The 11,641-nt window shown below is 40.8% G+C and overlaps 2 protein-coding genes across 6 annotated transcripts in view; both read right to left on the bottom strand.

The window, feature by feature from the left end:
• The window catches only part of PARG (poly(ADP-ribose) glycohydrolase), a 138,287-nt gene that overhangs the window by 12,863 nt on the left and 113,783 nt on the right, over window positions 1-11,641 (bottom strand). For all 5 annotated transcript variants that reach the window (XM_017859835.1, XM_017859832.1, XM_017859833.1 and 2 more), the window contains one exon: window positions 4,055-4,160. In XM_017859835.1, the coding sequence (XP_017715324.1) occupies window positions 4,055-4,160 (106 nt within the window). The remainder of the gene's footprint in view (window positions 1-4,054; window positions 4,161-11,641) is intronic.
• Window positions 7-1,120, bottom strand: LOC108520451 (neurofilament light polypeptide-like). The gene is given in 2 exon segments (XM_017859838.1): window positions 7-145; window positions 147-1,120. Coding segments are annotated over 2 exon segments (975 nt in total). The 5' UTR covers window positions 1,029-1,120; the 3' UTR covers window positions 7-52.

Here is an 11,641-nt window from a genome sequence, read left to right as displayed (position 1 = left end):
TCGGCGTTCTGCTTGTCCTCCAGCTCCTGCAGCTGCTTCTCCAGCGCTTCGTTCATGCCCCGGCATGCTTCGATCTCCAGGGTCTTGGCCTTGAGCAGACGACGGCTCTCGGACACCTCGTCCTTGGCGGCGCGCACGGCGTCGGTGTTCTTGGCGGCGCTCTCGGTCAGCACGGTGAAGCGGCTCTTGAACCACTCCTCAGCATTCTGCATGTTCTTGGCGGCCAGCTTCTCGTACTGCGCGCGCATGTCCTTGAGCGCAGCGGAGAGGTCGGGCTTGGACACATCCATCTCCACGGAGATCTGCGCGTACTGGATCTGCGCCTGCAGCTCGGCGATCTCCTCTTCGTGCACTTTCTTCAGAAACGCGATTTCATCCATCAAGCTATCGATGCGCTTTTCGAGCTCGGCGCCAGCGAGCGCCGCCTCGTCGGCGCCTTTGCTCGCTTCCATCAGCCGGCCCTCGGCGTCCTCGCGGCTCAGCACCTCCTCTTCATAGCGTGCCTGCAGGTTGCGCAGGGTCTCCTCCAGCCCTTCGCGCTCGCCCTGGAGCGCCTGCTTCTCGTTGGTAGCATCTTCCGCCGCCAGGCGCAGGTCGCGGATCTCCTGCTCGTACAGCGCCCGGAAGCGGGATGGCTCGGAGTGCTTCTGGCGCAGCACCAGCAGCTCGGCTTCCAGGACCTTGTTCTGCTGCTCCAGCTCGTGTACGCGCTCGATGAAGCTGGCGAAGCGGTCATTGAGGTCCTGGAGCTGCGCCTTCTCCTGCGTGCGGATCGACTTGAGGTCGTTGCTGATGGCGGCTACCTGGCTCAGGTCGAGGTTCTCCAGGCTGGGCATCAACGATCCAGAGCTGGACGAGTAGCTGCGGCGCACGGACAGCGAGGAAGACACCGGCGCCGAGTAGCTGGAGTAAGCGGAGCGTGCGGTGCTGTAGCCGCTGTGCACGCTGGAGATGTGCACCCGGGGCGTCTCCACATAGCGCCGCTTGTAGGAGGTCGAGTAGTACGGCTCGCAGCTGAAGGAACTCATGGTGGCGGCCGGTGGCTCCCCGGCCCGCGGCGGCGGTGGGAGCCCGGAGAGAGAGGACAGGGGAGAGAGGGAAGTGGGAGGATGGATGGCTGTGTGCCTATAATGGTTTTTAAAGGAAGCATAATATTTTATTGCATAAATGTACCATAATTTCTTTTTTTTTAGCATCATAGTTTTAGTAACCAATTCCCCATTGAAGGACATTATGACTCATTCTAAATTTTTAATGAGTATTTAGGCTAATGAAGGGGAGGGAAATGTCACAGTTACTCCAAAATTTAAATCTCAATGGTTGAGGAAACGAATTACATAATGGAAATCTTTGACTACTATGCTTGATAGGCACCAGAGCAAGCACAGCTGCAGTCTGAAAGGCTTTTAAGCCAGAAAAAAAGAAAAAAAGGGAAAGAAGTGAACACATTTATAAAGCTTTCCAAACTGTCTATCACAAATGACCATGGCTTACTGCAGACCTAGCTTCTGGATTGATGACTTGAATCTAGTCATTCATTTTACTTAAGAGAAAGACAGGAAAAAAGTGTCTGTCTTAAGATCAATAAGCCCAGAGTGAAAAACAGGTTTCCTCAAACACTGAAAATAGCACCATGCAGTTTTTGTCTTTGAATTTGAAGAAAATGTAGGTGAAAGTCTTTAGCATAAAGGGACAGGAAAGATCTTTACAAGCACACCACAAAAATGTGAACACATAAAAGCTAACTCAGTAACTTTAGCCTAATCAGTTGAAATAATTGAAGCAGAAAAATGTTTGTAACATATAACAGTTAAACAATTAATATGTTTTAATATATGAAGTTATTATTAGCCAGTGATAAAATCAAACTACTCCCAAAGAGATGAATGGGCAGAAGGCATGAAAAAGCAATTCACAAAACAAACAAATGGCCGATAAACATGAAAACTGTTGAACCTCAAAGAAATGAAAAAGAATGACAAAGTCCTGTCATGGTGATGCTGTTCATGTGAGGAAGACAACGGGAACTGATATCACCTTTCAGAGTGCAATCTACAAGGATCAAAATGAAGTATACGTATTCTTTGAGTCATTAATCTCACCTCTAGGAATTTACCTTAAGATAATTACACATTATATATATATATATATAATTGTACTACACACTGTAGTACTGCTTATAATATAATGAAAACAAACTGTGAATGGAGAATCTGTGAAATAAATTATGATACATATATGCATACAACAGAATACTGTGTAGCCACTAACAAATGCTGAGTACTCAGTAGATCCACGTTTGGTAGATGGATAGTTGAAAACTATCCATGAGACTGCAGACTTTCTAAAAGGAGGAGGCTGGAGAATAGAATAGAGGCTGTCACCTCATCAACAGTTACAGATTGCCAGAGATGACCTGAAGGATGGCCACCAAATGCTGACAGTGAATTCTGGTGATTTTTATACTTCATGGTATTTTCTGGATTTAAAAGAAATAATAAATGTGTCATTTTATAAAAATATTAAGAAGCATTTTACTGATGGGGGAAAGGCAGTTACATTATGACAGACTCAAGTTTTCCCAAAGAGATGAATTTTATCTAAATATAGTTTGGCTATTAAGGCCAGCTGGCTGTTTTATGTCTGCTTTACTTTGTTAACTGAGGTATAACAAAGAATTTTTCTGGCGTGCCATCTTGGGTTCCTGGTAGAAGCTTCAAAAACCCTTGGAATTTCCTGAGTGCTGGTGCCTTTGTTCTGCTAATGAGGTGATTCAGATTGCACTCCCGGGAGTCAGGGGAGGGCAGAGACCGAGCTCAATCATGTGGCCAACGATTTAATCAATCATGCCTACAGAATGAGACTTCAATGAAATCTTTGGTCACCAAAGGTCAGTGCAGCCTCCTGACTGGTGTACAGACTGATGTGTCGGGAGAGTGGGGTGCCCTGACACTAAGGGGAAGGGTTGTAGAAGCTCTGCTTTCCCTTCTAGGCTTCGCTTTATGTGTTTCCTTTACAATAAAACTGTCATGGTAAGGACAGGACTTTTTTCTGAGTTCTGTGAGTCCTTCTAGTGAATTATCAAACCTGAGGTGGGGACATGGGAACCTCCTGGAATGGTAACCAGCTGGACAGAAATGTGCGTGGCCTGGGAATCCCCCTGAAACTTGTGGATGGAGTCTGAAGTGGGGGCAATCTTGTGGACTCTGTCCTCAATAGGCAAGATCTGCAATTACTCCAGGTAGTTGGTGTCAGATTTGCAATGCAATACACCCAGGTGGTGTCAGATCAGTTGGGATGAAATGGAAAAGTAATCATCCTAAGTAATGATATAGTATTATTTTCTGTAACTGATACTTCGAAAAAATGTCAACGTAATAAATGGCCAATAGCTTTGTTGATCGGGTTTTGTGAATTTCCTACCACAAACAATAACACATAAGAAATGTTTCTGCTTCTTGGACATCCAGATGCCTCCTATCTGTGCCATTCATGTAGCTCTCCCAGGCTGTGCTCCCACAGCCCCGTAGGCCTCCACTACAGCACTCATTCCCGTGTACTGCATTGGTCTCATACTGCCTGTCTCTCATATGCTGGACTGTGAATTCCAAAGCAGGCATCACATCTTCTCCATCTTTGTATTCTCAGAGCCTACCACTGTGCCTAGAAAGTGGCAGAGGTGCTATTAAGTTTGGTGGATGAATGAGTCAATGAAATAACTGTCCATAAAAATCACTCCAGTAAAGGGAAGTGCTTGAGTGCAAGCTCAGGTTTGAAACTTCACAGTCATTATATGCTCTTATCCCCCTGCCAACCTTTCAATATTCAATGAAATACTGTGTCCTGGGAGATCAAAGTGATAAGCAACCTCTGCAGGAAAATGATAAATTAAAATAAGAATTACTTTAAACATAATAGGAAAAAAGAAAATAGTGTTAAATATTCCTTTTCCTTTTCTCTTAGATTTTTGTGGTCTCATGACAGGACATTAGAAATCTGGCTTTAACGTTTTTTCGTGGTCAGAATGCTTTTATCCTTCTCTACAACAACTTACCTTTTAACCTGGCATCACCCCCAAAGGCACCACAGCCCCAGTTTCCTGTGGCCACTGCAGAAAGATTCTCTGAAGAAATTCCAGGACGGAGAAATCCACAGTAAGCCTGCAGGATAAAAGAAATATCAAAGCCTGTGGGTGCCTAGACACGAACAGTGTTTCTGACTGATGTACTAGGATTGGTGTCCATTATCAAGCTTATGTTCAACTTCTCATTTTTTTTTCCATAGGGGCCAAAACAGAGGGAAAAACAAAGAGGGAAGAAGGGAGGGAAAAACCTGGGATTATGCAAGGAAGAGATTAAGAAATGATAAATTCTAATATTTATTTGTTTGAATGCTAAGCAAATAAAATTCCTTAAACTAATACAGGTCCCAATTTCTTTTTCCACTTCAAACAAACAGAAATGAAAATAGCAGAGATATTTCAAGAACTCATAGGATCCCAATTATAAACTACTAGGAAAAACCACCAAAAAAGAAAGGCACTTGTTAGAACAGTTTTCTTTTTGTTTGAAGGCTTTAATCACTATTCTTTTCATCAGGCAAAGGGTCACTATTTTGCCTCCTCAGCATTCTCTCTCTGAGTTATGGAGACTAGATTAATAAATGTGCTTCCTGCTACTGAAATACGTAACAAAGAACAAGCAACTATCTATAGAAGGGATTCCTATACCTGGTTATGAAATAACCTTTAAGATGCCTTTCAGCTCTAAGATTCTCTAGTTTCACAACTCTGTTTTAAGCTAGAATATTTAAAAATTTGCCAGTAATCTGAGAAAAGTAAAATATATTCTGAGGATGCTGGCTAAGTATTAAATGAACAGCTCATTTTCTATATGAGAAGACCATTGTGTAAGATCCCAGAGTTCCTGATTTCCACCTCTTTGCTGTCAACTACTTGGTCTTTCTGCCTTCTTTCTACATTCTTATTGTCTGAAGTGATCAGACTATAACAGGTTTAATATAACAGCAAAGCAAAACTCCCCTGGGTTCTCAAGTTCCAAACAAAGCCTAAAATATAGCTTACATATAATAGCAAATACAATTAAAAGAATGATCTTGACAAATGTTCCCAGAGAAAAACCAAAGATAAAGAAAGATACTTCTACGAAACCCACACATAGAAATATAGTAAATTGTTCTTTGAAGTTTTCACAAAGGTATAAAAATTTATTTTACAGACTGTCTCGATGGATTAACAAGGCTATTCCTTCTATAACCTCCTAGACTGTAAATCCTGACAGATATTAATTATAAGTTGGTACCAGATCATTATTCAACACTGTAGTACAGAGCTTACACAAGCACTCACAAATTACCTGCATAGTCAGACGCATGGAACTTCTGAAAATCTCTTTCAGGTCAAAAAAATCTAAGAGCTACATTTGTTTTGAATAGGCTCTTGAAAGATAGTCTGTATCATTACACGAACAAGGGAGAGAACAAACCCTCTGGAAGAATAAACATAACTTTGCCGCTTTGTTTCATGTCAGAATTTTCTAACATGCCTAGAGAGAAGGAGGCTTCCTCAGATTCCTAGTTCATTTCTGTGTTTTATACTGTCAGGATGGTTTTAGTTTCTTTCTTACTGCTGTCTCTAAATAACTGGGTTAACTTTACTTCAATGTGCAAAAACAGCTTAGTGAAACTAAAGCCTAATGATTGAGAATTTGAAACATTTAAATTATTAGAAGCAAAATCTAGTACAAAATATTATCAAATTTTCCTGGAAAATTATCTATCTTGAAAATGGCCATAAAAACAAACCATGAAACTGAAAATAAACCTCATTCAGTGTTTAGATCAAATTTTTAAAAGCTCATGGCTGTAACCCCAGCACTTTGGGAGGCTGAAGTGGGAGGATCGCTTGAGTGCTGGAGTTTTGAGACCAGCCTGGGCAATATGGCAAGACCTTGCCTCTACAAAACAAAAAAATTAGCCAGGTGTAGTGGCGCATGCCTGTGGTCTCACCTACTTGGGAGGCTGAAGTGGGAGGACTGCTTGAGCCCGGGAGGGCTAGGCTGCAGCGAGTCATGATGGCGCCACCACACTCCAGCCTGGGTGACAGTGAGACTCTATCCCCCACCCCTGCCACCAAAAAATATTAATCAGATAAAAATTAAATGACAAAATTACATAGAAATTAGAATAACTGTTTATAATGATTAAATACAAAATTATTTTATTCTGTTAAGAAGCAAGCATTTGTAAGGTCAAAAATAAGACAGCGGTAGTATGCTGCCCTGAGCCCTCTCTGGAAGGTCAGCCCAGGCTTCTCCCTTTTCTAGGAAGAAGGATACCTTAAGCGCTGGAGACCAGGGCAGAGCCTTGAATCAGGGGACCTTTCCTTTTATGAGTAGGAATTGAACTCCTTTGGTAAAGAAACAAAGATCAGATAAGGATAGAGGCCTCAAAAGAGTTGCCAAGTTCTCACTCCATAGAGAAAGTCACTAGGAGTTCTCAAGAGCTCTATACTGGCAGATACGTTTGTTTTCCCTCACCCAGAGCAAGAGTACTTGAGAAGACTGATCAGAGAGCTGCAAGGGTAAAAGAAAGCCAGCTTGAACTCTGGCCATACCCTGGCCTGATATTCTGCAATGACAGAGCAATTTATTTTTACTAATAAACAACTCAGAAGGGGGAAAAGAAAAAGGAAGTACTGAGACCTCAGGATAGTAAGCAGAAGATACCAATGAACAACCCTGTTTCGGAAGGAGTTTTGATGGGAAGGGAAGAAGACAGGGAACATAAAGGTAATTTGGGAGTCCTGAAGGTCGCAAAGGGGTGTGTTGAGAAGCAAGATGAAAATATTGGTACCCAGAATTAAAAACCAGAGACCAATCAGGAAATGGTAATGATAAAGACGTAGGAAAGAAGGAAACAAAATGGAAAAGAGACCAAACAAAACTGGTATAAGAGTCTACAGGCTCAAAATGAGGCCCAGGAAATAAATGGTATCCAGGGGAATAGTCTGGCACAAATGTGCACACGCACACTTAAGTAAGATCTTTGGCTTCAATATCAGTTTTAGTAGGCCCAAGCAGATAGACAGTTACGTGCTGCATAGTGATGTTGCAGTCAACAATGAAGCACAAACACGATGATGGTCCCGTAAGATTATAATACCATATTTTCATAGTACCTATCCTATGTTTAAGACACAAATACCTACCACTGCATCCCAACTGCCTATAGTATTCAGTACAGTAACATACTCAACTGGTTTGCAGTCTAGGAGCAATAGGCCATACCATCTAGCCTAGGTGAGTAGCAGGCTATACCACTTAGGTTGTGTAAGTACTCTGTGACATGTGCACAGTGACTACTTCTCAGAACGTATCTCCATCTTTAAGTGATGCATGAGTGTACTTAAAAGATTTCTTTCATTAACATGTAAATACATTATTCTATTTGCTAGAATAATTTAATAATTATTGTTCCTAAAGAATTGCTCATTTATATGAAATCAATCTACTATAGTTCTTTAACTTAATACACAGTGGATATTGATACTGATTTTCTGAGGTTTTTAGTATTCTGTGATTTCTTATGACTTTTTTTTTTTTTTTTTTAGACGGAGTCTTGCTCTAATGCCCAGGTTGGGTACAGTGCTGTGATCCCAGCTCACTGCAACCTCCACCTCCCAGGTTCATGTGATTCTCCTGCCTCAGCCTCCCGAGTAGCTGGGATTAGACTTTATCTCTAAAATAATTATAACATTAATACATTGTTTTTGCTATTCTAAAATGCAAAATAAAATGAAAGAAGTATGCAGATCTTAGTTTCCTGATGTATAAAATCCAAGATTGGGATATGTATTTAATTGTTATTCTGATTCTATATGTTGGGAAACTTAAGGGAAACCCCACTACAAATGATACATTTGGAACATTCTTGAAAAGTAAAGTGACACATATTTTATGAAAAGATTATAGGTGCTCAGATGCTGAACTTCTTAGAAATATCAGCAGAAAATATTGACTGGTTTTGTTATCAAGCTTTGGTTTAATAACAGTCCTATTCCAAATATGGTGGTGAATAATAACAAAAACATTAATAAACAGATCCATTTTTTAAAAAGGTAAATTGGGATGATTTCTATCTCTCCACCTCGTTCAACTTCAGATTCAGAAAGCTCCATAAAACATACTCATTACTTAATCCTACCTAAAATCCTACCTAACATGGCAAATACAACTTTTCACAGGTGGTTTCTTTCTTCTCTTGCAGCGCTATTTGCCACTTTCACAAGATGAAGTCAGAAATCTTTCTAATCCTAAGATAATTCTCCTTTAGAATGACACCCAGCTGATCTCTCACAGGATTAAACATTGCTTCACAGTATCAGTCAGATAAAAGGAAACTGGTTCCCTCCTTTAAAAAACAACTCTACTTGCAGGTCATGATGTGGGTCCAATAAGACCGGCGGAGCCTGGATGGAGCAGACCTTTTCCAGAGGCCTGGAAAGCACTTTGTAGGATTGGCTTTTCAATTATTAACTGGTGAGTAATGCTTAAAAGTAGCAAACAGGTCCCCAGAGGGCAGAGATCCATACTGAATTCTGACGGTGAAAACTGGTCTTACTGCTTTTTCACTTAGAAAAATGTGGGTTTTTTTTCTTTTCCTACTTTCTCTCTGGCATGCATACACACACACACACACACACACACATACACGAAAGTAGAATTGTGCAAGTCATCTCTAAAGTGATTTCACACAGACTTCTGCTCTAAAACAAAGTTTGCAAAACATGAGATACAAAATATTAAACATTGTCTCCAAGTTGTGCTGTCAGTTTATGTGAGATTCCTGCTGCTCATAACCAAAATTCTTAAGTCAATTTTAATAGGTAAATGTAGTTAATAAGGGACAAATGCTTTAATTTAGAAGTTGTTTGGATTAGTTTCTAATTAAGTTGCCAATGACATTTAACAAAATCATTTACCGCTTTTTCCTTTTTCAGTGAAAGAATTAAAAAATAATTATTTGCTAAAAGAACACATTTTTTGGAATATATCAGTGAATAAAAGAACACACATTTATCAGATGCCTTCCCATGTGCCAGGCTCTGAACTAGGTGCTTTCTCAAAGTTAGTCCACGTGTTGATAGGCTCTATTACACTCGAGGTATTTCCTTGTCTCACAGGAATTTGAAAAATAGCAGGGAACCCTCAAATTTCCTTGAAAAAGTGTATCAAACAGAAAAGCATATTGAGAAAAGCATTTAACAGGTAGCTTGCTCACAGCAGAAGTTTATGATCACAAAAGAAGAGTGATTCAGGCATAAGCAGGTAGGAGACTATTCCAAAAGCAGAAATATTCTCAATGATTTAAGTCTGAACCATAAAAAGTCTAGAAGGTCAGACCTAGTTATAGTAGTAGTCTCCATGTGGAGGACTTACATTTTTAAGAAATGATTTGGCTGGGCGCAATGCCTCATGCCTATAATCCCAACACTTTGGGAGGCCAAAGCGCACAGATTATCTGAGGTTGGGAGTTTGAGATAAGCCTGACCAACGTGGAGAAACCCTGTCTCTATTAAAAATACAAAAATAGCCGGGTGTGGTAGTGCATGCTTGTAATCTCAGCTACTCGGGAGGCTGAGGCAGGAGAATTGATTGAACTCGGGAGGTGGAGGTTGCAGTGAGCCGAGATCGCGCCATTGCACTCCAGCCTGGGCAACAATAGCGAAATTCCATCTCAAAAAAAAAAAAGACCTGAAGTCAGGGGAGCCTGGATTTGAGCTCTGGTTTGGTCACTGACCAGCTATGTGAACTGGCCTGCGACAAATTACTGAACTTCCTAAGAAGTGAGCTCACTGTCTCTAAATTAGAGACAAGAAAAATAGTTATGCCTCCCTGAGTGGTTAGGACTAAATCAGACACTGCATTTAAAGTGCTAAGTAGAATGCCTCATACAGAGTAAGCAATCAGGCCGGGCGCGGTGGCTCAAGCCTGTAATCCCAGCACTTTGGGAGGCCGAGATGGGCGGATCACGAGGTCAGGAGATCGAGACCATCCTGGCTAACACAGTGAAACCCCGTCTCTACTAAAAAATACAAAAAACTAGCCGGGCGAGGTGGCGGGCGCCTGTAGTCCCAGCTACTCAGGAGGCTGAGGCAGGAGAATGGCGTGAACCCAGGAGGTGGAGCTTGCAGTGAGCTGAGATCCGGCCACTGCACTCCAGCCTGGGCGACAGAGCGAGACTCCGCCTCAGAAAACAAACAAACAAACAAAAACAAAAACAAAAGCAAAAAAAAAACACAGAGTAAGCAATCATTTACTATTGTTATCTGTATAATTTGAAAAAAAAATTCCACCTGCATTTGACTGAAAGGAATCTTTTATGAATTATAAACTAGACTTTATTGACATGAATAAGCGACATGAATAATTGCAGGTTGAAAATGAATGTACACCTGCATCACTATATGTTAAAAATGAACCCCTCTGCTTCATATGGCTTCATCTGTCCCAAACTTGATTTGACACTCAACTTATTAGGCTTTACTGAGCACTCGAAGGGTATTTAGGAAATATATAACATTTTGTGACATATTGAGTGATTTAAGATACTGTACATGTAACTTCTAAAATGTTTACCTCGAAAACCTAAATTAACATTGTCTAAGATGTTATTTAGGCCAGGCGTGGTGGCTAATGCCTGTAATCCCAGCACTTTGGGAGGCCGAGATGGCCGGATCACCTGAGGTCAGGAGTTGGAGAAAAAACTGGCCAACGTGATGAAATTCCACCTCCATTAAAAATACAAAAATTAGCCTGGCGTGGTGGTGTGTGCCTCTGGTCCCAGCTACTTGGGAGGCTGAGGCAGGAGAATCACTTGTACCCGGGAGGCAGAGGTTGCAGTGAGCTGAGATTGCGCCATTGCACTCCAGCCAGGGCAATGAGAGTGAAACTCCGTCTCAAAAAAAAAAAAAAAAAAAAAAAAAAAAAAAAAAAAAAAAAAAAAAAATTATTTAATTATCAATCAAGTCATTTAACAAAATATTTCTGAGACACTTCCATAAGGCAGTGTGACTGACTGCTGCCAACTCCCAATGAAATAAAACTCTTGTTGCCAGATTACTTAAAGACTCACTCTTAGTATAAAATGCCCCTCATGAGGACTCTATATTCTATAAATAAATGTTCTTCCATGTTGCCAATATTTACAACTAACTTAACCTATTCACATATATCTTTTAAATTTCTGGTGTCTCTGAGGATGGTCAAACTGAAGGTTGGTGATACACAAGTAAGCGCAGAGAGAATCAACTGGACCTGGCAATTTTAAAAAAGACTTATGCCTAAAGTTACCTTCTTAAAAGATCATAATTGAGGATAACTTCTAAAAGTGAATGACCTAGTTCTCACAGAAAAGTATATGTGGGAGTCTAGACTTCATTCATAAAATAGGGAATCTTTCACTTTGTATTAATGTATTAATCATGGCTACACACATTTTGGTTCTACTTTCCTTTTCATATATTTCTCTCCAACAACCTACTGCTTATATAAATGTCCTCTTGACCATGTGACAAATTCACATATACATGTTTAGGTAAGTAAAACCTCATGAAAATTTA

The sequence above is a fragment of the Rhinopithecus bieti genome, unplaced genomic scaffold (assembly GCF_001698545.2).
Source record: "Rhinopithecus bieti isolate Rb0 unplaced genomic scaffold, ASM169854v2 scaffold_52893, whole genome shotgun sequence".
In the NCBI taxonomy this organism is placed as follows: domain Eukaryota; kingdom Metazoa; phylum Chordata; class Mammalia; order Primates; family Cercopithecidae; genus Rhinopithecus; species Rhinopithecus bieti.
The sequence above is the reverse complement of the archived record's forward strand: the minus strand, read 5'-3'. Positions and strand labels throughout refer to the sequence as shown.